General features: G+C 31.9%; 2 protein-coding genes across 3 annotated transcripts; one reads left to right on the top strand and one right to left on the bottom strand.

Moving 5' to 3' along the window:
• Window positions 1-1,053: 1,053 nt before the first annotated feature.
• LOC143230793 (anoctamin-6-like) lies at window positions 1,054-13,499 on the bottom strand. Of its 2 annotated transcripts, XM_076464933.1 has the most exons (5): window positions 12,789-13,499; window positions 12,326-12,397; window positions 11,432-11,523; window positions 10,071-10,226; window positions 1,054-4,037 (listed from the first exon to the last, which is right to left on the bottom strand). In XM_076464933.1, the coding sequence occupies exons 2-5, from the start codon at window positions 12,372-12,374 to the stop codon at window positions 3,933-3,935; spliced, it is 402 nt and encodes a 133-aa protein (XP_076321048.1). In that variant the 5' UTR covers window positions 12,375-12,397; window positions 12,789-13,499; the 3' UTR covers window positions 1,054-3,932. The 2 variants fall into 2 exon arrangements, with proteins under 2 accessions (XP_076321048.1, XP_076321047.1); XM_076464932.1 differs by having other exon boundaries at window positions 12,326-13,497.
• Window positions 13,500-15,548: 2,049 nt separating this feature from the next.
• Window positions 15,549-21,427, top strand: LOC143228256 (uncharacterized). Its single transcript, XM_076459544.1, has 3 exons — window positions 15,549-15,884; window positions 20,903-20,965; window positions 21,151-21,427. The coding sequence occupies exons 1-3, from the start codon at window positions 15,584-15,586 to the stop codon at window positions 21,333-21,335; spliced, it is 549 nt and encodes a 182-aa protein (XP_076315659.1). The 5' UTR covers window positions 15,549-15,583; the 3' UTR covers window positions 21,336-21,427.
• Window positions 21,428-22,406: the final 979 nt, after the last annotated feature.

Here is a 22,406-nt window from a genome sequence, read left to right on the forward strand (position 1 = left end):
GTATTATGCTACATAGCAATTAGGGATGGTACAAGGAGTGACAGTGGTCTTTAGAATAATGTTGACTCTTTTTCTCATTATCATATATATATACCATATGTTTCAGCACGAAAAAAACATGAAGTCAAACTTATCATTTGAAACATTACTTTTTACCAAATTAGAGCAGTTTATCGGAAATCAGCTCCCCTCATCAAAAAACTCCAAAAAAATGGCAAAGTAGAAAACTAATCTCCTTGTAGTAGGGGACTACAGTTTATATGATTGAATTTTCCTTTATTCACCCACGACTGTAGATAAATATTTTAATAAAATGAATCATAATACCTATTAGAATTAGAGCAACTTCACTAATGTCAATACTGACGAATTGATTGTGAGAGATACTTTGTATAAGCTTGTAAAACATACACCGATGCTTATTTTAGACATAGTTATTTTTATCATATAGCTGCAATAAGTGAAATAGTATCCATATTTGTTTATTGTATACATATTTTGATGGTCGTATTTGTTAATTAGTTGTTATGAGGTATTACTGGGATTACAGCCAAGAATATCACTAACAAACAACAATACTCAACTGACAACAACAAAGAGATTACAAGCAAAAATGTAAAACGGTATATTTAATTAGAAATATTTATTACTCAGTTGATTTTCATCTGTTCTATGTCGACAGCTACCCTATCTCAGACATTCAAATTAATTACATAATGGTCTTGACTTTGATGTAGCCTTCTGTTAAAATATTGTATCACAACAATAGAATTTTTATCACACCAACTCCACATTGTACTGTTGACATCCTCTTATCATCCCTTCCTTGTAAACAGTGATGATGTAACACTGAATAAGTTCCCACCAGTTGAATGTATTATGCTACATAGCAATTAGGGATGGTACAAGGAGTGACAGTGGTCTTTAGAATAATGTTGACTCTTTTCTCATTATCATATATATATACCATATGTTTCAGCAAAAAAAAAACATGAAGTCAAACTTATCATTTGAAACATTACTTTTACCAAATTAGAGCAGTTTATCGAAATCAGCTCCCCTCATCAAAAAACTCCAAAAAAATGGCAAAGTAGAAAACTAATCTCCTTGTAGTAGGGGACTACAGTTTATATGATTGAATTTTCCTTTATTCACCACAGTACACCTGCATTTGTAAACATATTTAAAGAATATAAGTGGTATGTAGCACTAGTTGCTTCAGAATGAATGAAAGTCATTGCAGTACAAAAAAATAATGCTTAAGTGCAAATATAATGAGTTATCTCCTTTGTAATTTATTTTTCAAGTGAATATTAAGTATCAGGTTCCACTTTGTAAAAGATGATATAAATAGGTGTCTGCTACAATTTAGAGAATGAAAAGAATGAGAGTTATCACTAATACAGATGGTTAATCACACTTTAAAAGAAAGGTCCGCATGTTAATGCTCTAGTATGATGTGATAAATTTGAGTTACAGCACTGTACGTAAAATGATTAACTTGTGTACATTCGGTTTATGGCAAATCTATGGTCCTTTGACAATATTAAATGTCATGAATATACTTACAGAACAGACTCCAGAATGTTTGTCAAACCCCTTTATGAAGAAGAATATTAATACGGAATGTTTATAACGACAACACAGTTTAAATAATTTGACAGTGCAATACAGCTGTGAAAGGATTTACTGAATACACTCAAGAAATACATCACAGTTCTCTGTGAGGAAAGATGTTTATACAGAATATTGAGAAGAGCAAAACAATTGAAAACAATTTAAAGAGCCATGAAAGAATTTCCAAGAATATATTCAAAAACAGTAATAAGCTTCAAAACCACATCTCAAACAAGTGCAGAGCAAACTTAAAAATTTGGCTTAGGAAAATGTACCCTTCTACTCTAAAGATAATAAACAAGGATATGGCATTCAGCCATACCACAAAATCAATGTCTAATTACATGCAAAAAATGAAGTAATGCTGGAATTAAAGGAATTCCATTCAATAACATACCCATTATGTCCTTTACTTCAGAACCAATAATCACCATAAACTAAGTTTTTAAAAGCCAATGTCCACAGATTCATCTGTTATTAATAAAAGCTTTCTACTTGTCAAAAATAAATTATATACAAACAAACTTAGCATAGATGCTACATTAAGAGTTTAAATCTCAAATCTATCCATATCTTAAACCACAGCTTTATAGTGTTTTACATCACTTAGGTGGCAAGTAATAGTTGATTCATTATTATAAAGATTGTATAAAGTGTTGTCATAACTCTAAAGAAAGAACTGACAACATTTCAATTATTTGAAACACTTCTCAAATATATTAATATAAATATATTTATTTTTATACATTCTTGTTCTCAGGAAGACATTTATAGGCACTGACCTTTAAATTTTGCTTCCAAAAGTTAGATTAATTTCTAAAATGTAAAGAGAGCAAGAAAGAACACTTTTTCTAACTTATGATTCATCAGAATTCATGTATCTGAGCATTTTATGTCCTTTCTGATGTGTATTATTTCAGTATTGATGCACACAAAATATCAAAGGAATACTATAACAACATGATCATTTTCAAAATAATACAAGAATGTTATAATTATCATTTTAATCCAAACAAAAATGCACAAATTTTGCCAAACATTTTGAAAATTATTTCAAACTGTCACTGCTATAGTTGTTATACAATCAGTAGTTAAGTTTTATAGCTGACAACTGTGTGCAAAAAAATTGTGGAACAAATAAAACTCGTTAATATTTCATAAAAGTAATTGATCCTGTAATGTATATGAAAAAAATTAGCAAACTATAATAGCTGTGATATATCTTTTACAATTCATAAGTTAGTACTGTTCCATTGACCTCTTCATTACACATACATTAAACATTAAGATATCTCAGGAGCAGCAAAGACTGGGAATATAACCACTATGTGGAATTTCATGAAGAAATTTTTCATGTCACATTAAACTGTAAATTTTTCTTAATTAGTTTATTATAGATTCCAAATTAAAAGTATGTAAAAACAGGATTTTAAATCCATCTTTTGTGTGTAACATTTCTGTGCCAACACAAACATTTTTTCAACACAAGGATTTATCAACCAGGATGGATGTGATGGTAGACAAAAAAACCTATCCTAATATGTAATATTTCTTTTCTGCAAAATGCAACATTTAAGACATAAGTGATTTCAGCTCCCTTGATATGTTACTTTAAAATTACATCTTCAGAAATGACTGTAAATGCTCAGAATTTATTTGCATTTTACTTTACTAAATCCAAAAATGAGAAAATCGAAACTGTTCTCTTCTTAACACCCTTAGCAGCCTTTCAGTGTAATAACAAAATCAAATTAAAGAACTACTTCCAGTGGTGGATTAATAACACAGCTGCTGAACATCGTTTAAGAAAGAACATCATACTGTGTTTTATGGTCATGCAAAGGAAACAAACTTAACACATTCCACCAGACAAAAAGGGAAATCCATGAATATACAAAACAATAAATGTATTACAACTAAATACAGTAATAGTATAATAACTTCAGCTGTGATTAATAATATCAGTGATGCAGTGTTTTGTTTGGGAGGTACAAACTATAACAAGCCATTAATGAAGATACTTTTTTATTCACATCGTAAATATACTTAACTTTTGTAAATTAATTAATTTATTTAATATTTTTTTGTTCAAACTTGCATATAGTTGAAGACAATTTGAAGTAGAATATACAAAGTTGCAAAAGAATAATTACATAAATATTTGGTTATAATTAATACAGTACAAGTTTTCAACATAATTCTAAACACTGGTAAAACTTCCATCACATTTTCGTCAGTCTCATAAAAAGCTTACATATCTTTACAAATGAAGGAGCAAATACTCATTGTAAACTGTATAACAAGCTATCATTAAGTCATCTTACCTCTTTCATCAGCATTTTCATCTTTATTATTTCAGCATATCGGGTTAAAACTTCCCATGGGGCATGAATTTTCACAAAGTTTACACCAACTGTGCTCTATTGAAACATAAAAATAAGATGTAACCTTACAGAGGTTTTCTTATTATCTATTCTCAATACAAATGGTATTGTGAGAAAAATATAAATAAATATATGATTTAAAACATATTTCACACAATTCAAAAAGTTTGAAAATTTTAAGATAATAATAAAAAAATATGTTTTTCAGTAATATAAATAACTTTTTTTCATACTTTAGCACTCTTACAACAAGCTCAGTCAAATCAACTTTGTTTGTGACCCTAAACTGACCTTTACTTTTCATACTGTGACTTAATGTTTTTGTGTATCTTTGAAATTTCACAAGCTTTCAGTAAACATTACCAGATTTTTGCATACAAACACCAGAAAGAAATCAAAATATTGACTGCTCTAAGAGTAAAGTGGTTCTTACATTATGGAAAGAACATATGGTAATTTTGATTTGTTTCCTTTTTTTTTATCATGGTGGTTATGAGGATAAAAAATAATTTCCTTCATCTGAAAATTATCAAATTTCATTTGTGTAATCTCCAAAACTTCTTGAATAAATATCAAAAGTTTTTCTCAATAAAACTTCATATTCTATCTTCTATTTTCTCTATCCTAATTCTCCATGCATTTTTTTCAGTTTGACACTCCTCATAACCACCATGATAAAATAAATGAAACAAATCAAAATTACCATTATGTTCTTTCCATAATGACTGCAAATTGTAACAGGAAACTATGATTTTATCATAAGTAGCTTAAATATTGTAATAATATAATTTCTACTAAAATATTTTTGTTTTATTGCTCTTTGAACTGTGTCTAACTAATAATCCCACCACAAAAGTTGAAAATCCCATGACAAAGTGTATCATATATTACATGATCAAATAATGTAACTCATGAACTACTCACAAGCATACCTTGTGAAGCATTTGTAGTACTATTGGTATCTTACCTAATTTAACGTTCTTCAATTTAACAACTATCTACTTTTTTACATTTTATTTACTTTCATTTTAATAAATAAAAAATAGATATGAAAAACAAGAAATTACAGTACTTCACTAGATCTTCAATTTTTTTGTTTTCAACAAAATTTAAGTCTAGTGTTTTGTATTAGAGGTACAAACAGATTAAAAATTTTTGATATGTTTAATTAATGCACTTACATACACAACATAATAAAACATGGAAAACAAACAATGTCCTACAACTATCACAATTTCTCTGGCTTTCCACCTACGAGATAAAACTTCAGCTAAACGCATCAAAATATTTCACACAGAAATAATGTTTGAACTGGAGAGAAAATAAACAATTCTTTGTAGAAAAAACTGATGTAATATATAATTTGTTAGATTAAATCTTTGACTTTTTATTGCATATAAATAAATATAGTTTATGACATCAGAAAGAACTACTGGTAAGTGGGTCTGATTTTCTCATTTATTACTCTGTAAACTAATTGTATAGAAGGCTTTGCTTGAGCAATAACTATGTTACAACAAATAATTTCTACCACATCTACTTTTAGGAGAAAAAATAAATAAGAGAAGAGACAAAAACTAGAGGGTAAATTACACAATTTCACACTATGGGAGTTTGAGGATTTTTTAAAGTATTTCCTTATAAAATTAAGAATTTAAAACTTATGTAATATTAATATTTTAATTATTAAACATGTTTTGATGTCACGTTTATTCATGGACAATGATATTAAAGTGAGATAGTTACACTTTAAATATAACTGAAAATGTAACATAAGCCTTATGACCTATCCTCAGCATAAGGATTAACCAATTTACCACCTGCTGCATTTCATTTATTTTTAACTCATTTTGAAACAGCCCATAAAAGGTCTCAAAAGGAGAAAAGTTGGTTGGTTGATTTAGTGTTTTTTGGCACAAAGCAGCTACGCTATCTGCATCAAACATCCAGTAAAAAGGTAAAAATAAATTAAATGTAGTAAAATACATAAAAGGAAATGAAGATTAAACAAAATATCATTGAAAAACAGAAAAAGCATAAAACCAATGTTGACACCTAGTCTACAATGTTAAGATAGAAGGCAGAGTATAAGAAGTTGTAAAGGACTTTCTCTAGCATAATGGTAATAATCATTGCCTGTCAGGAAGACTAACAGGTAAGTACAAGAACCACCACCAGTCACCTGAAGTTGGTCTTTTCAGTCCTGGTTCCTGGTTATTTGTCATTATGGCCAGTACCAAAGGGTAAAGTAATAAAAGTGTTAAAAGACATGCAGCAAAATTGTAAAAACAAGTCACCAGGATGACTAATGGGTAGTTCAAACAGCAGCGTTAGTCACCTGAAGTTGGCCTTTCCAGTCCTGGTGTCGAGTTATTTAATGTTATGGCCATTTTCCAATTTAAAATTGAACTAGAGAGATTGAGACTCTTAAAAGGAAGCCACAATTAAAAAAGGTGTAATGAATAAATATCCAACACTTAAATGAGATTATAAAAGATTAATGGCCATTAAAAAACTAAAAACTTTATCAAGGTGGACAGTGTTACCATCACCAATAACACTGTCCAATGTTACAGATTATCCCTGGGAAAAAACATGTTTAAAATAGTGCCGTCATTGAGAATCGTAACGATGGCAAGAAAGTAAAATGTTTCTTACAGTGATTTGAGTGTTACACAAACATAACACCACTCTATCAAGAGAAGCAGGAGAGAGATAGCGCAGAATGTCATAGTGTACATTATCAGGTTCAACAGGTGTACTGCCAGACTGATAAAGGGGTATTTTCAGTTCCACCAGTGTAAAGGGACGATTATAGTCGAAGAGACAGTCAGTTCGGAAGGAAAGAGTCTTGATGGCCATGAAGTTGGAGGAACAAGCAGAAGTGCTAGATACTCGGCAAAAGCTTTCACCTAGAGTATTGGCGATGCTCAGGACATCAGCTACCTCTTGGCCATCAGAGAGTAAGATTGAGAAGAGGACAGAATTGTAGTGCCCACTGACCTTTCAAATCCTATTCCATATGACCTTGGAACTGGTGGTAGAAGATATGCTATTTGTGAACTTAATCCAAGATTCCTTCTGTCTTTGACGTCTTATCCACCTAGCATGTGCACGGGCCTGTTGAAAAGCGATGCGGTTTAAAAATGTGGGATATCTAAGGAAAGTATCCCGGTCCGTTTTGAGCCTTTCGTGCCATGTGACAGACAGGATTCCACCACGGATGAGAATATCGTGGAAAATGTGTTAATGTTTTTGGAATACACTGAGCACCTGCTTGTATAATACAGTCAGTTACCACTGCCACACAGTCGTCTATTATTGGCTGACTTATGATGGCAGGATCAAGTTCTGCGAGAGCAGTGAAAGTGGACCAGTCTGTCTGATCTAGCTTCCACCGGGGCACGCGGGTCAGGTGACATCGACCACGCCAGTTTCTCTCAAAAGTATAGGAAAATGATCACTGTCTAGTGGATTTGGGAGAATAGTAAAGGGGAGCAAATTCAGAGATCAGTCGCAGTAAAGAACTGACTAGGTGCATGAAAATAAGTGGAAGAACCAGTAGTGAAAAGAGAAAGATTGTGATCAGACAGCATACACTCTACAGAGCGACCCCTCCAATCAATAACAGCACTTCCCCAGAGAGGATGATGTCCATTAAAGTACCCCAGGATTAGAAAGGGAGACGGCAACTGTTCAACGAGAGCATCAAGGTCTGATGCTTTTCATTTGTTTTGAAAACAATTCTCTTGAGGCACAGAGAGATCTGTCTGCACTCCCACTGTAGTTGTGGAATGAAGTGCAGCAGCATATCTCGGAGATGAAGTGGCGGACAGCAATTTCCAAGCCTCAGGATAACTAATGTTACAAGTCGTTTTCAAACGCTGCATCTCTTTTTCCTCCAACCATTTTGGGCAAGAACAAAAGTAGGAAGGGTGAGAACCATTGCAGTTGACACAATGTGGCATCGTGGTCCTTGCCACCACAACATGCACATGTGAGGGAACCACGACATGACGTCTTTGAGTGGCCGAACCTCTGACATTGAAAACATCAGAAAGGGTTTGGAATGTACAGCCGTACTTTGTAATTTAGATAACCTGCCTTGATGGTGACAGGTGCACATAGTGATGTAAGTGTCAAAACGAGGATATTTGTCAGCAGTGTAACTCCATCTTTGCAAGTGGATAAACCAACGAGAATCTCTGACTCAAGGACGTTCTTCAAATCCTTCTCAACAATAACTCCTCGTAATGAATTCAAGGTAGCATGAGGGGTAACCTCAATGGGTACATCCCCAATTGCCTTTGAATTCAAGAGGAGTTCACTGTGTTGGGATGTGGATGTTTCAACCAATATGTCTCCAGATCGAAGCTTCTTTACTGACTTTGGAGAGCCAGCGAGTCCCTCTAATCCATCCTGAATAAAAAAGGGGGACATTTGCCCTAAAGTGTTTCTGAAAGAGAATGTAATATAAGAAAATGAGGTACAGGTGTTACAGATGTTGAAGATTGCTGCTCAGAGTCTTCAAGACGTGGTCATTTACCTATTGACTGTTTTTTTACTATTTTACTTAAATTTTCAGTAAGAGGATCCATAGGAAAAACAAGAAAATTTCGGTTCCCACTGACCCCACCTACCATGGAGCCCCTCTGAGGGAACGCACTACAATGTCAAGCAAGGACACTGCAGCAACGCCATGGTTTCGTGAGCACTATACCCAAACACCAGCATCAGACACAATGTCCAAAACACCCATTGAGAACTTCCAACACTGGTATTTGGTTGACTCTAACCCAAGTGGACCAGCCGATTGACCCAAGGGGGCCACCCAAAGGCTGCCCATCTACAGGAATTCAAGGCCAAAGTGATGTGTTAGGGTTGGACCCCTCAATCACCAGGATCCTCTCCTCTCCTTCATGGGTCACCACGTGGGTGGATGTTTAGATCCCAGAGAAGGTAACCAGAAAAAACAGAACCTTCACTGGGAGGTCCCCTCACCATGTACAGAAATCCACACCGTGGGGGGAGAAAAGTTAAATGCACTAATCACATCATGTAATTACTTTATTATTCAAAGTCAGTTCTGGTTCTATATTTTAATACATAAAGCAATTGATTAAATAAAATAGGAATATTATGGTTCACACAGTAAAAGATGTTTTAGTGTGGTTTCTACATCATTTTTTGTTATGAGTATAATGTTTGTTTGTTTTAGAGCAAAGCCACATTGAGCTATCTGCTGTGTCCACCATAGGGAATCCAACCCTGAATTTTAGTGTTATCACTAAACCTATCACTATCTCACCAGGGGAACAAAAGCAAGAATGAGCGATATGCAATTTCCTTAATATACTTTTGTCAAATATTATTAAGTTAAAACCCATTTTGGGGTAAAAATTCATTTCCACATCAAACAGAGTATATACAACTTCTAAGCCTAATAAACCTCATAAAATATTACTAGGATTATAAGTAAAATTATTAATAAAAACAGGTTACCCAACTCTTCATATAATCATTGTAATTATTTCTGTGATACAGTATACCATTAGATAGACCAGTGTATCAAGTTAGTTACATAATTTGTTGATCTATGCACAAAGCTATCTTTTACCTCAAGTAATTAATAAAAATAAATGTTATAATTATACCACTGGCTTTTAACATTTCATATGACTTAATGCTTGAAATAAATACCTTTTTTTTTCCTTAGTACAAGTTGTTTGTTAAATATATAATAAAGTATTCAGAGTTAACAGCTACAGATCAGGAATATTTTTGTAATATAAATAAAACAAGTCTGAAGAAAGACACATTAAAAACACAATAATGAAAGATACAGCAAAACAACAGCTTTGCAAATAAGCAAAAACTTTGAAGACTTGCATTTATCACTTTAACTACATGAAATCTTGTAACCAAACACAAAATGTTAGTTTAGTTAAATTTTAATTTCTTACAATTTTATGTTTCATACATTATTTTCTTATGTAAAACAAACACCTAAACCATCTATTAACAATTCATCATGAAATAACAGATATATAATAAAAAAACAACATTTACTTGATGAACATGTTCCAGTTCCAACCCTTCATCTTCCAGATTTGCCTCAAAAAGTTGTCTAATGTTTTCATGAGGACCGCTGTCTTTCTCTGATGATGGCTTGTAAACTAACACAAAGTCAGTTCGACGGTATCCATCGTCAAACAAAGAAGGTTCCTAGTTAATACAATTCCAAAATTTTGTAATTCTAACTAGGTTTTTATTTCATCTAAACAAAAATCATTATTGGTTTGTCTAAATGTTTTGTTTAGATGAAATAAAACCTAGTTAGAATTACAAATTTTGGAATTGTATTATTGGTTTGTCTAAATGTTCTGTTTCTTGTTCATAACAAAAATAGTTCAATATATACATATACACTTGATCTTTTTTTCATCTATCAAAAGTGAATCTGTATTTATAAAAAAAATATTAATAGGCTTCTAAAGAGTATATGAACACATTTACTGAAATATCCTAGTGGCAGCTTGTAATTTCTGTACATGTAAAGCTCACAAGTTGCATAAATGAATAAGTATTCTTACCACAGAACATGGGGAAACTTCCCCTAAAGTAACCTCACCCAAGAAAAAATTATTTCCAAATTTAAGGGTTTTATTTCTAAATGATAACTTTTGTAATAAAAAGTAAGGGGCCCTTAAAACAGGGCCATTTTAAACATACTTGTACAAAAGATCTTTAGATATAAAACTAGACAATGTTTATAGACATAGTGTGTCTTTAGCACATGAATGTTCTGCTCCACAGAATTCACCAAATACAATTCTTCCCCTCAAGAAAATAATTCTGAAAGAAAATTTTCTTTAAATATTACAGAATAGTTAATGATTTTGAAAAAAAAGCATTTAATTTCAGTGATTGGTATAAAAAAATTATATCATGTACATTAAACCTGTCATATTAATTCCCTTGATAAAAAACCAGACATATTATATACACAAAGGGGCACAGTAAATATTTATATTATTAATAACTATACAAAATATAATCATATCAAAATTACACTAGTGTTCTATATATATATATATATATATATGTATATAAAATGCTGGAAAGAATCAAGCCAACTTAAGGTGTATATAAGACACATTTATTCCACCATTCAATACCTCAATTATTGAACTACTTAATTCACATGACAGTTGTACATTAAAAACTGTTTGTAAGATTTGATTTTTTTACATACACCATTAGAACTTTAAAATACAAGAAATTTGAATATCTGTTGATGTTTTTAAGTAAAAAAGTTAGCAACTATTTTGTAATGATAAAACAGGAGAAGTGCTAATAAACATGCATCATGTAATAAATAATAAACAGAATCATAAACTCTTTTTAACTATTGAACAATGTAATAATACCTCTGTGGATTCCTCAATCTGAATATCAATTTCACTTGATATTGATCTGATATCTTTAGCACTTTCATTAGTGCTCGACTCAGACTCTGAATCTGACAGAAATAATAATAATTAAAACAATGAAAGAATACACAGAAATGGTAATTTTTAATGTTGTTCACTGTTGAAATTAAAAAGTAAATTGTACGGAAAATCTGGTTTTCTTATGTCCAAATTTTTCTTACTTTTCAAATGTTAATCCTTAAAATAAATAAACAAACACTACCTACACTAACCAGTCTTTTATATCTGCCAGGTGACGTTTTCAATGAGATAATGACAAACTATAATTAGTGACCAATCAATCATAAAATTGGCTCTAAATTAACTGTTTGTTGAATACAATCTCCTATTAGCTGTAAATCTTTTTAGATATTTTAAAAAACATTCAGTCTCAAAACAATTATAAATGTCATTTAACTACAGTGTCTCTTCAAAGATTTGATTTACCATTCGTCACTTGAGTTATACCAGTTTCAGAGAATTTCACCACTCATGATTTAGCCTCGACAGGGGCAAATTGAGGGGTGAAATTCCCTAAAACTGGTATAATATTTCAACAAGTGATAAATGAAATGAGAGATCTTGTTTCACATTTATTATTTTAAATGCCTCTGCTAAATAATTCAAAGAATAAATTAAGAACATTAAGCATATTTTATACACATACAAAACATTTTGTGGAACAGACAAAAGCACATTTTTCTTTAGAAACAGTTTAAATGATGATATTAAATCAAAATTATTAAATACATACATAAAACGACAAGAAAAACTTATACCATTACAACATGAAAAACATCTTTCTGTTTCAATGTTTGTCCTGAAGTATTTATATTCTTATTCGGTACTTACCTGCTAAAATTCTTTGGCCTGTTTCCACATCAGGCTCTTCCCCACTCATTTTCTTAATATTGAACAGCTAATCTAGATAACCAAATGTGACATTTACAGAAACTTGAAAACACACTACACTTGCTAAATATAATCATATATTATTCAACCAAATTACATAGTTATTTGAGAATTATTTGATGTTTTAAAGACACGAAACTAGCACTGTAGATGACAAATATTATCCAGCTATTGAATCAATATCAACATGTACGATCACAGATTGCAACAATGATTTGCTTTTAACTTTATAAAACCATGTCAACTATCTTTACATAAAAAGCACTTAACGCTCGTCTGGCATTAATGCAGTGCTCTATGTCTGGATCATGATTCATAATTAAGTCTGAAGCAGTTTCCATTGCTATAAACATTTTGTGAAGTTTATGTAAGGGAAATTATTTTTCCCGCTCTTCACTGGCACCTTCGTTACACTCTGGACTTTTTTTCTTCCTGATGTGCCCGATCTTGGTATAAATTAAGGACCGTATCATTATCGAGAGCTTGAGAATGTGTGTAAGTACACTCTCGAATATTAGCCACTTCCAAAGACTCAAATCCAAGACTGTGTCCAATTTTGACGACGTCTTCAGAAACATCCCTAATTTAGGACTTAAAGCCGCAGGAATCGCTTGCACAATTAGGCAGAACGTGCTTCCATATTGCTCTCATGTTACTCTCGATTGCACTTCTGATGATGTAATTTTTCCAGAATTTAGTCGAAGATAGTGCAGCTTCTGTAGTTGTAGTCTTTATTGCTTGAGAAAAAGTTCGCTTCAAATAATAAGCTTTAAACGTCACAATGACAATATGATTCATTAATTGCAGTAGAAATTTTCATTAAAGTCACAAAGTCCCGTTGGATGGCTTTAAAGTCCAGGTTGTTTTCTTTTGCAGTAATGTTCAACTGCAGGACAAAAATAACTTTTTAACCAGTCTTGAAACAAAGGTTTCGTGACCCATTTTTTTTTATTTGTTCGCCAACCAACTGGGAGAGTCTTCTTTGCACAGCTGATAAATGTTCGGGAGGTCTCTGCACGATACACAAGCATAGATTTTAATTTAAAGTCGCCAGATCCATCTCTTCCTAACAAGTGTCAAACGATCTTTTAGCGCTTGTAACGTGGCTGAGTTTTTTTCATTTTCTGATAGGAAAGTTCTAGAAGGCATATTTTTCCCAAAATAAACCCGTTTCATCAACATTAATATTTGGTTATCTTTGTACCGTACTTTTTAATAATTTCTATAAATTCATTAGGAAATTTTTCAGCAGCATCTTTGTCTACACTTGAACTTTCGCCTGCAATACGAATATTATGCATACCAGAGTGTTTTCTTTGGCTCGGTATCATCACACATTCTTTTTCTCACGCATAATAAAAGGATCTCTGTAAAAAGTATATACCCCCCCTTAACATGAAAAAACTGAACTGTCGCTGACAGCAAGTGATGCTCAGATTTATACTGTACAGCATATAAATGTGCATGCGCATTGTATAGGCTTCCAGAAAGATCTAGAATAAGCGAATGACACAAATTTGTAGACATCTTTTTAGAAATATTTATTAAAATGTCAACCATAATAAAAAGGGCCCAAAGACTTATACGTGAAGTCCCACTATAGTGAATCCCATACTGTTAAGCTGCACTGTGGACCTCCATTAATATCCAAGAACACACTTCAAAGACAAAGAGAAATATGTCACAAGATATTTATGAAATTGAACATTTATAGAAATATAAATCTACGTTTCAAAAATCGAAGTGTCACAGTAACAAAAATTACATTTAGCAAAGAATTTCATTCATGTACTACCTTGTAATTGATTTACACGTTAATTTTGCATGCTATTCTTCAGTTTAACTGAGAAATGAACAACTTAAAAATCTAGAAGTAAGTATATTTTAACGTCAACAAAGAGATAGGTTTGTTTGTTTTTGAATCTCGCGTAAAGCTACACGAGAACTATCTGTGATATCCGTCCCTAATTTAGCAATGTAAAACTAAAGGGCTGGCAGCTATTCATCACCACTTACCGCCAACTTTTGGGTTACTCTTTCACCAATGAATAGTAGGATCGACCGTCACATTATAACGGGAATTTGAAGCCGCGACTTTCGTATGATGAGTTAAGTATTTTAACCACTTGGCCATGCTGGGACTAAGGGAAAGTAGCATTTGCAATTTACATAATAGTTATTATAAATCTTAGGCCTATTTGATCCAGGGTATTAACTTTATTGTTACAGCACAACAAAACTATGATAGTATTTTGCCTGGCAACCATGAACAGGGTAATGAACATATTACCGTTTTTAGGACGAAAGATCTATTGAAATCTTGGCCCGGCATGGCCAAGTGTGTTAAGGCGTTCGACTTGTAACCCGAGGGTCGCTGGTTTGAATCCCAGTCGCACCAGACATGCTCGCCCTCCCAGCCGTGGGGCGTTATAATGTGACGGTCAATCCACTATTTGTTGGTAAAAGAGTAGCCCAAGGGTTGGCGGTGGGTGGTGACGACAAGCTGCCTTCCCTCTAGTCTTACACTGCTAAATTAGAGACGACTAGCACAAATATCGCACTAGCTTTGTGCGAAATTCAAAAACAAACTATTGAAATCTTATTAGTTTTAATAACAGAATATTTGATATAGCTAATTGTAGTTATTAATCCCTATATAGCACCATGGAATGCAGTATTTGTCACATAAGTTATATATGTGAATATTCTTTAACTGATTTTTTAAAATTTAAATATGGTTACAATGTTTATACATTTATAACTACTCAATTATAATTTATATGTATCATGAGACATCTGTTAGCAGTCTTATTGTGGTTGAAATCATAAATACCGACAAGACTTGTATTGTCAAAAGAAATTGCAAAGCAAAACTTCGTATAAATTTTATTTGCTTCAACTAAATTTCAAGTTGAAATCTCAGGAAAGTGTTGTTATTGTTTGTTAAATCTAAATTACTTGAGTTGGTACTGCATAACATAAACATGATTATAATATCTCAGTTCAACCAATAACAGAAAACAATAAACTTTGCAATCAGCAATCATAATTGTTAGTAAAATTTTTCCACCAAACGATATTACTTGAGTTCATGACGTCATTCAAACAAGAATACTTTGTAAGCATAGTAACACTGATATTTCACTTAGAAACAATACAGAAAGTGACTTACAAAGCGTACAGTGCAGAGAGATTTCAATGGCTAATTACACTCAATTATTTTATATTTTCGGTAGTTTCCTGCTTGTTTCAGGTTTTAAATTCGTCTACGAAACTGAACGTGGTTCTACTCTTACATTAATATGTTCAAACCAAGCTTATAAAAGAGGGAGAAAAGAAATAGTTATTTGGTACTCAAATCGCAATGAACTAGTTATTAATAATGAGAGAACGCAAATAAAATACGGTGGCAAATTAGTGCTAACCGACGTGGAATTTGAAGACGCGGGAATTTACACATGCAAAAATCGTGAAGGTGATTACAAACATGATGTCAGAGGTAAATTCAAAGTTTTTTTTGTAGACCATATTTTTATTTATTAAACGATAGTAATTTAACAGAAATAACATCTAAATCTGAATCGTCCATCTTGCTTTTAAATTTCTTTCAGCCATAACCTTTTCGTTTGATATTTCACCATGTGTATTGATTATAAAAATAATTGCCTGTGTATATGTAAGATTACACTATGTAACAAAATTTTTTACTTTTTCTTGTTCTTGGGGACAAAATGTTATTTCCTAATTGCTTATGCCTAAAGTAAATGGTAAAGGCCTATTGTCTTCAAACTTTGCTTTTGTGACTTGGGAGCGTGTACAACGAAAACATGATGGGGGGAATATATTTGGGGGCTGATACTTGAAAGGGATTTATATATTTCAGTCACAAATCTCGAAAAAGTACTTCTAAACATCTTTGTATAACTTTAGTATAAATACATGTAAATCTTGATTCATATGTTGTTTTATTCAGACATTATGTAAATACGCCCGTTTCTACACGTGTATTGACTACAAAATTATTTATATTGCCCATGTATACATAAGATTATGATGACAATAGTATCACTTTTAACTTAATTATTTCACAATAAAAATTTCATATTATGTGTTACTTATTTGTAAACAACCAAGCGGAATGTTCATGCGAAGAAAAAAGAAAATTAATTCTGTCATTAATTATCGTTTGTAAAGCATTTGAAATTAGTTTAATTGTCATTAAAAATTCGATAACCAATATTTTATCAATCTTACTATATGTTTGTGATATTTATTTGTATTCATTGGTTAGAGCTATGGAATTCCCTGATTTTTCTCTTACAGAGCTTGGTAGTTAACGAAGCTAAAAGTAAACAAGATACTCTCTGACAAATCAACCTTAGGAATTCAAAGATTTGGTTAAAATTTTGTAACTGTAAAGATATCCGACTGATCACTACACTTTCAATCTATTTAAAGTTTCTCTATAGTAGTTTCAAACTGTTAATACCACCGCCGTTCGATTCTCTTTCTTTTTTTTGCTAGCTAAGCTCTGCCCCCCACTAGTACAGAGGTAAGTCTACGGATTTACAACGCTAAAATCACAGGTTCGAATTCCTTCGGTGAGCTCAGCAGATAGCCCGACGTGGCTTTGCTAAAAGAAGTTTGTTTTTTGAAATTCGCACAAAGCTACTCGAGGGCTATCTGTGCTAGCCGTCCCTAATTTAGCAGTGTAAGACTAGAGGGAAGGCAGCTAGTCATCACCACCCACCGCCAATTCTTGGGCTACCAACGAATAGTGGGATTGACCGTCACATTATAACGCCCCACGGTTGAAAAGACGAGCATGCTGGCCCTACTAAAGGAAAAAAAACACACAAACATAAACAACTTAGCTCTACATTTATTTTTACGTATACAAATTAAATATTTTCGTTCTTACCGTGAACGGATGTTTCTTTAATAGTAAAAAGTTTTGATGGAGAGTGCAGATGTTAGTGAATCCTAATAATTATGTTTAATGCCACATTTGCTCGCAAATATTTCTGCCTCATTTTTCTCAATTTGCTCATTACTGATTTTAAGTCAGTGGTGTGCGAAAATCTCGTTTTAGATGATTACTTTAATGCTAGAACCCGTTAGTAGGTCTCATTTATAGCGATCAAAAATATTTTTTCTTTATGCGTTGTAAAATATGTACAGGATGGGTAGAAAATGTTTAAGTTGGCGAAGCAATGATATTACACGATGATTTAATGTTTAAACTGGAATAAATGTGACTGAATAATTTCTTTGGTTAAAGGAATTTTAATTGAACTTCATTTATTAAAACTGGTGTTTTATTTTAAATTGATTCTCTTTTTCTTGCAGTTCAATATTTTCAAATGACTCGCAAATACGTTGTTTTTCATATTCTTTATGAATAGATTTAAATCCAAGTCGTATAAGTATGTCTTTAGTTTAAGTAGAGTGCATATTTACAGAGAAAAATAGAAACAAAAACTCACAGCTTTAAAATGTGTAATATAATCTATTGTACCATTTAATCATTAATTAAAAAACGTTACGATTATAGTCTTATAATCGAACTGATAAGCAACCAGTTTTGGACTGACAACAGATAAAATCAGTTAACACTTAACATTAAATAACTATGTTCATGGAGTTATTCTTTTAATGAAATAGTCTCCCGATGGAACAGCGGTAAGTCTATGGATTTACAACGCTAAGATCAGGAGTTCGATTGCCCTCTAACAACTCAGCTCTTGTTTTATATATTTCATTTTGTTTTTTTTTCTGATTTGTATTGGTATATTAGTGATACTTACCAATGATCTGAATACTTTTCCAATCATGGTTTTCAGTTGGTTGAGTCAAATAATTCATATTATTCGTTTGTTCACCTAAAGAGTAAATAATTTCTTTATGGATTTGTCTCTACTGATCAAAGTGTTGTTACTGCACCGGATAGGAATTTTAAAATACTCTCATCTACGTTAATTAAACTGTGTTTTTATCGATTTCGTTCATAAAATGATACGTTATATTTTATATCATTTAATTATAATGAAAATTGAACTGTCTTATTTTCATATGATAGTTTTTAACAACCTTCGTGTAATTTCCTATTAATACTATCTGCATTACTCTTAGTACTCTCAGAATATTTTGTAAATTATAAAATATTGTAAATTAAAAGTATCATCTTCAAATTATAATACATCGAACAAGATTTACTGAAGTTTATTAATATAGATATAAAAGTGTTTCTTTATGTTGATTTAACGTGTGTTTGTTCTTGTATTACAAGAAATTATTTGGTTTATCGTCTAATGATGTTGGATCCTCTGTTTCGCATTTAAATGTTACCTATAGTATATTTATTTGAGTTGCAGTGTTAAATTAAAAAACGCGAGATTCTATTTTTTGTGTTTTTGGCTTGTTTCTCCGACGTAAAATACGTGGAAGTTGCCATAAAATATTTTATAAATGACATTAGTATTGTATTTCCTTTCTTTTCTTAATAAGTATCAAGTATTTTGTTTATTGTATTTAGGGTTATTGGCTGGGTGAGTATCGTGTTGCTGACTGAGGTTTCTCTGTGTCACCGTTATCTCAAATCTCCTTCCTAATCGCTTTATAACCTAGAAACATCGAATTATATATGAATTCTGTAATAAAAAGTTTTAAATTACCCATTGTAGAATGTCTGCAATATTTATTAGCTTCAAGTGGGTTCCTCAGAAATATAAATGCATAAAACAGATTATTACAACATTGTTAAAAGTACTTACAAGGAATTATTACTTTAGAGATAACATGAAATCAGTTTTCTTAATTTTAATGAGAGGAAATGTCGATGTTGAAGTGTGGTATGAATAAGTATTGGTAAACATATCCACATATAATTACTTTAAATGTTACCATCAATACTACACTCTTTGTTCGTCCATATACTGATCCATCTAATCAGGACTCCAGTAAGGGGTGATATTGCCCAACTCCAAGGTGCTAAGTGGGTCGGCAGATTATTTGAAGATGTTGATATTGACAGCTATAATATACTTATGAAAGATGCATCACATTCCATCAGTTGATGTTAAAGATGCCCTGAAAAGAGCTATTTCAGGGCAGTGATAAAGACGAACCCGTAATCTTATCGGTACTCCTGAAATAAACATGCAGTATTAGTCAGAGTCTGCCACTAATGTTCACAGCAATAATACTTTATAGTTTATAGGGATTAGTAAGCCATGCCAAAACAGTTTTGAATATGCAACCTGGCATATAATGTGACTCAATCTGATATAAAGTCACGATAGAACAGAATTTATCAGAACAACTTTGTGACATTGCTTAACATTTCGTAAATGGTGTGATGTAATCGAAAATTGGTTACTTTTGGGAAAGGTTTGTAACAGACCTTTCCAATGTAAATTTTTATATACCCATATATGAAAATATATTCAAATGAGAATTTAAATTTTTCGAAACAAAGATATTTATTGTATTTAAGAGCATCGAAAAAATAATTTTGGTTCATAAAACAATTTATGAACAATTCATAAAAGACGTGCAACAAGTCGTACGAACACAAATGTCAGGATAAAACGCTGAAGTGTCCCAGGCGACAGTACGTAAAAAATATCTCAGTCTTCTAACCGCTGAGTAATTAGATAGATATGCATGTTATTGTACACACACACACTTACCAGTCACGTCACTGATGTAGTAATTATAGATTTCTATGTGGTCAGAGACCAGATGGATTATGGTAAACCTGTAGAGAGAAGTGATGAGGCTCCAAAGTTATTTTGATATAATGAACTCAACTTGTGGATGTTGAAGCAAAATCTTGTGAACTGTAAAGACACAAATTATATCTACGAAGTTTTTTAGAACGTATTTTGAATAAACAATACTTTAAATTTACAGTGAAAGGTGTTAGATCGCAATATTATTTATCTTGATAAATCCACAAAAAAATTAAGTATTTGCTTTTGTATTAACTTCAAATGAAAAATTTTCTCGGAATGCATTTCATGCAACTTCTGCATTATAAGGATATTATTTGATATTTTGTTGTTTGCAAGACACAATCATATACTGATACATTTTACCAACGTAATATTCCCAAAAGAACCTGTATTTACAATACTGATATTAACATAAACAGTGACAACAGTTTAACGTTTAACTGTGACAAATAAGAATTTTACAAGGGAAACACCAACAGCAATCAAATATACCAATAAAAAAAAATCGTGTGTAATTTCATAAACTTCCAAGTTTGTGTGATTAGTTTCATAAGTTAACTCCATTAGGAAGTACATAAAGAAACAAAAGTCTACTGTTAAGAAACTGTTTTGACACGTTTTATTTTTCTTATGAAAAGTAACATTAATGTTGTTATTTTACAGAGTGAGTCATACTTAATATTATAACTAGTGCGTCGTGCTCATTGTGAAAAACCTTAAAATTCCAACGGTGACACAAAACGTGCTAACAAAAATATTAACTCTCTGTTGTTTTCCCCAGTGTATGTTCCAGCCGAGAATCTCAACTGTACTCGGGGATACCGAAGAGATGCTGACAGGTGTTGTAAGTATACATGACACTCAATTACTTTAAACTGTTCACATTAAACACAAATAGATGAAAGACTTTTAAAAAATATGGAATTTTAGTTAAACAAATACGTTTTTTGACACTAAAGACGTTGTTAGAACAATAAAAATTAACACTGGGTAAATAAATGTTTAGCTATGTACTTTTAACGCTTTTAGATCCATGTCCTCCTGGACACTATGATAACGGATCCCAAACTCACTGCCTGCCGTGTCCAGGAGGGACTTACATGACATCTTTTGCTGCTGACGCCTGTGTAGCTTGTCCTGAAGACGAAATTACTGATGAAGAAGGAGCTGATAATAAAGATCTTTGTAGAAGTAATGGAACAAAAGGGTTTTAAAGTTTTCTTTTATTGTTTCCTTAACATTTTAAAAATGTTTATTTTTGTTCATGCAGATTGTTATAATACGATACTTCTTCATAACTTTCATGGTTTTTAATGCATTAAAAAGCTTTGCTTTAACTGGGAAATGCTATTATTCGTTTTTAAAGATGGGCTCAAACATTTACGACAAATAGTATTGAATAGCTGTCTTACCACCAGTATATCATTTAAAAATTAGGAACGGCTAACGCTGAAAGCCCTCGTTCAGCTATCCGCGAAATTGAAAAACAAACAAATATTACGGTGTCTCGATAGCACATCTGTATGCGTCACATTATTACCAAAAAGACGTAAAGATATTTAACTAAAACAGTGTATGTCCCAAAACTTAACTTAAATCTATGTTTAATATGTTTATTTTGTGTACATAATGTTGTTTTTGTAATAAAATACAGTAATTTGTCCAAATACAAAACAAATGTTTTAATATAAGTTTATAATACCATTGGATTATCAAAACGTTAGTAGTGTCTCATGAGTACTCAATAAAACTATTAGAAAGAATTGTTACCAAGTAAACGAAAAACTTCATGAGGAGTGACGTACGACGTTCAGTGTTTGTGGTCAAAATGGTATCGTTATTTAGGAGAAAGGAATACTTTGGTTCGAAATTCAATTAAGTTCTTATTCATCTTACGTAATAATTAATATTTGATGCAAGTAAATTCACATTTTTACAGTTAAAAAAAAGATACGTTCAGAGAATCTTTAATGTTCAGAGTCGTTTGATTGCATGCAATTTTTTTTCTCCAAAATAGACTTATACATGTTCGATACCATTGAGGTCTAATAAGTCTATATCCTAGTTAAATTGATGAATCACCTCTTCTTCAATCTTAGTACATGTTGGAAGACAATTACCATCCATTAAACTGAAGCCAGAGCCAATCGTAACAATATATGATTGTGTAAGAAGTTCGCATTACCTTTACTGATGTCCATTGCATTAATAACATCTGGAAAACATAAAGATCAGAATGCCCTTTCGTAATTTTTCATTCACATACATACTACCACTACTGATAA

Source organism: Tachypleus tridentatus, chromosome 10 (genome assembly GCF_004210375.1).
Source record: "Tachypleus tridentatus isolate NWPU-2018 chromosome 10, ASM421037v1, whole genome shotgun sequence".
Taxonomy (NCBI): Eukaryota; Metazoa; Arthropoda; class Merostomata; order Xiphosura; family Limulidae; genus Tachypleus; species Tachypleus tridentatus.

Bases quoted from the DNA above. Each gene is read 5' to 3' on its own strand.
- LOC143230793 (XM_076464933.1), bottom strand. From the start codon at position 12,374: ATGAGTGGGGAAGAGCCTGATGTGGAAACAGGCCAAAGAATTTTAGCA. The intron at 11,524-12,325 runs GTAAGTACCGAA...TATTTCTGTCAG, and splicing joins AGGCCAAAGAATTTTAGCAG to ATTCAGAGTCTGAGTCGAGC. The intron at 10,227-11,431 runs GTATTATTACAT...TGTATTAACTAG, and splicing joins AGATTGAGGAATCCACAGAG to GAACCTTCTTTGTTTGACGA.
- LOC143228256 (XM_076459544.1), top strand. From the start codon at position 15,584: ATGGCTAATTACACTCAATTATTTTATATTTTCGGTAGTTTCCTGCTT. The intron at 15,885-20,902 runs GTAAATTCAAAG...TGTTTTCCCCAG, and splicing joins TTACAAACATGATGTCAGAG to TGTATGTTCCAGCCGAGAAT. The intron at 20,966-21,150 runs GTAAGTATACAT...TAACGCTTTTAG, and splicing joins AAGAGATGCTGACAGGTGTT to ATCCATGTCCTCCTGGACAC.